Here is a 2,054-nt window from a genome sequence, read left to right as displayed (position 1 = left end):
TCACTCATCAAGGATTGACTTGATCTTGGCAAGCTTGTCCTTGTTGCCATGACCAACTTTCATAAGATCACCCACCAGAAACTCCAGCTTCTTCTTCTCCTCTATCAGCCAGTCCCTCTCTTTCTTCATCTCATCCCTCTCCTTCCTTGTGTTCCTAATGATCTCCCCCTGAGACCTAAGAATGCACTTCATCTCCTTCAGCTCCTGAGCTAGCTTCTCCATCTCCTTCATCTTACCAAAGTCAGCACTCTCCTTCTCCTTGCTGATAGCTAGCTTCTCCATGTCCTTGTCCACATCCATCTGCTTCTGCTTGAACTCTTCATCACTCATGACCCTGTTGTTCTGATCTGCCCAATCAAACATCTTGGTGACATCCTCAACCAGCTGACTGTACTGATCCCCAAGTGTATCCAACTGCTTGTTCACCTTGTCCAACTCTTTCTTATACTTCTCATGGTCAATCATTCTGCCATGATTCTCCTCATGAAACATCTCCCATATCTTCTCCAAACATCTTTGCAGAATAGAAGGCCATGGGGCATCAACCCACTGAGAAACTCCACAGTCAATACCATCCTGCATCAAGTATTAGAAAATAAATATGCTAACTTCAAAAAGAAAATAGATGAGATATCCAGTGATTCAGTCATACTTGCAGATACAACAGACATTCAGGAAACTTCAAGTTCAAGCTAAGCTTATATGACAAGAGCAATACTACCATTGACTGAATTGCAAAATCACTGTCCTAAACATGTTTCATTTACTTAATTTACTGACAGAAATTGATGCTTGCAAAATCACTGTTAAAAACATGTTTCATCAACTGCAGACAGTCCAAATTGACTGAATTTACTGAATTTACTGCAGACTAACTACCACTAACACAATTAACTGAATTTACTGACAGCAACTGCAGACAGTCCAAATTTACTGCATACTAACTACCAAATTTACTGCAGACAGTGCAAATTTACTGCAGACTAACTAACATTTGATTCTTGCAACAGCAGACAGTCCAAATTAACTGAATTTACTGACAGCAATTCTAACAATCTGCAGACTAACTACCACTAACACAAACCCTCGTTGGATAACACTGACCTGAGGAACAGCACATCCATAGAACCTCCTCCCAGTGTCCTTTCCTTCAAATGCAACATATTTCATGCATGGGGCCAAGTGCAGTCTACATGTGATGCTTGCATCTGCAGCTCTACCACAGAAGGATGCATCTATAGTGGTGCCAGGGTTCGCCTGCATTGTAGCACACTAGTGAACCGCAGAAAAGATAGCAACTGCTCCAAACATGGTCTCAAATCGAAGAACACTTGAACACTAACCCTAACCCTAGGTGCAAAGCAGATATCTTACCCAGTGCTGCTCCAGATCCATGCCGACCAGCTCCTCCTCCTCGCTGCTCTCCTCTCCATCCTTCCACGACGGCATCTTCTACGACGGGGAGGGAACCGTGCCTCCGGCGGCGGCAACAGGGGACAGAGCAGAGGAGTGAGAGTGGGAGAGTGAGCGAGTGGAGTGGAGTGTGAGCGGCGGGGAGTGGGGGCTCTGTTTTGTACCGACAGCCCAAATGGCCGTCAACCCACTCGCCGTCTGGCCTCGCCCACGTGGCACCTGACGGGTGGGCCAGCCCTGTCAGAAATCGTGTTAACTGCGGCAAACCGGTCATTTGTTTTTATTGATAAAATTTACAAGTAAAGTGGTGGATTTTTGGGACGCGCTAGAAATGTGGTGGCAATTGGATGCTTCAACTTCAAATGTGGTGGTTTTTTGCAATTCACTCCTCAAAAAGACACAACACCAATTTCATATCTACAGCATTGTCCATTTCATGCTCCACTAAAAGAAGTATTATGTGAAAAGTTTTGCTTGCCCCAGTGTTATCTTACCAAAATCAGTCATATCAATTTGACCGCCGCACTTAGTAATTTACTCGATCTTCTACAAACCCGTCGGCTAAACCCACAAAAAATGTTAATACACATATTCATATAATCTTTTGATGATTTGACGTTTTTTGTTCTCTAACAAATCAA

General features: G+C 43.8%; 1 protein-coding gene across 1 annotated transcript; it reads right to left on the bottom strand.

The window, feature by feature from the left end:
- LOC109741663 (uncharacterized) lies at window positions 1-1,449 on the bottom strand. The gene is made up of 3 exons (XM_020300738.3): window positions 1,375-1,449; window positions 1,105-1,257; window positions 1-576 (listed from the first exon to the last, which is right to left on the bottom strand). Exons 1-3 carry the CDS (start codon window positions 1,447-1,449, stop codon window positions 1-3), a joined length of 804 nt encoding a protein of 267 aa, XP_020156327.3.
- Between the last annotated feature and the right edge of the window lie 605 nt (window positions 1,450-2,054).

Source organism: Aegilops tauschii, chromosome 5, assembly GCF_002575655.3.
Source record: "Aegilops tauschii subsp. strangulata cultivar AL8/78 chromosome 5, Aet v6.0, whole genome shotgun sequence".
Taxonomy (NCBI): Eukaryota; Viridiplantae; Streptophyta; class Magnoliopsida; order Poales; family Poaceae; genus Aegilops; species Aegilops tauschii.
Note: the sequence above shows the minus strand (reverse complement) of the source record. Positions and strands in the feature narration are given on the sequence as shown.

Coding starts and splice junctions, on each gene's coding strand:
- LOC109741663 (XM_020300738.3), bottom strand. CDS start 1,449: ATGCCGTCGTGGAAGGATGGAGAGGAGAGCAGCGAGGAGGAGGAGCTG. Junction 1,258..1,374: donor TGGATCTGGAGCAGCACTGG/GTAAGATATCTG, acceptor GCTACAATGCAG/GCGAACCCTGGCACCACTAT. Junction 577..1,104: donor ATGGATGTGCTGTTCCTCAG/GTCAGTGTTATC, acceptor TACTTGATGCAG/GATGGTATTGACTGTGGAGT.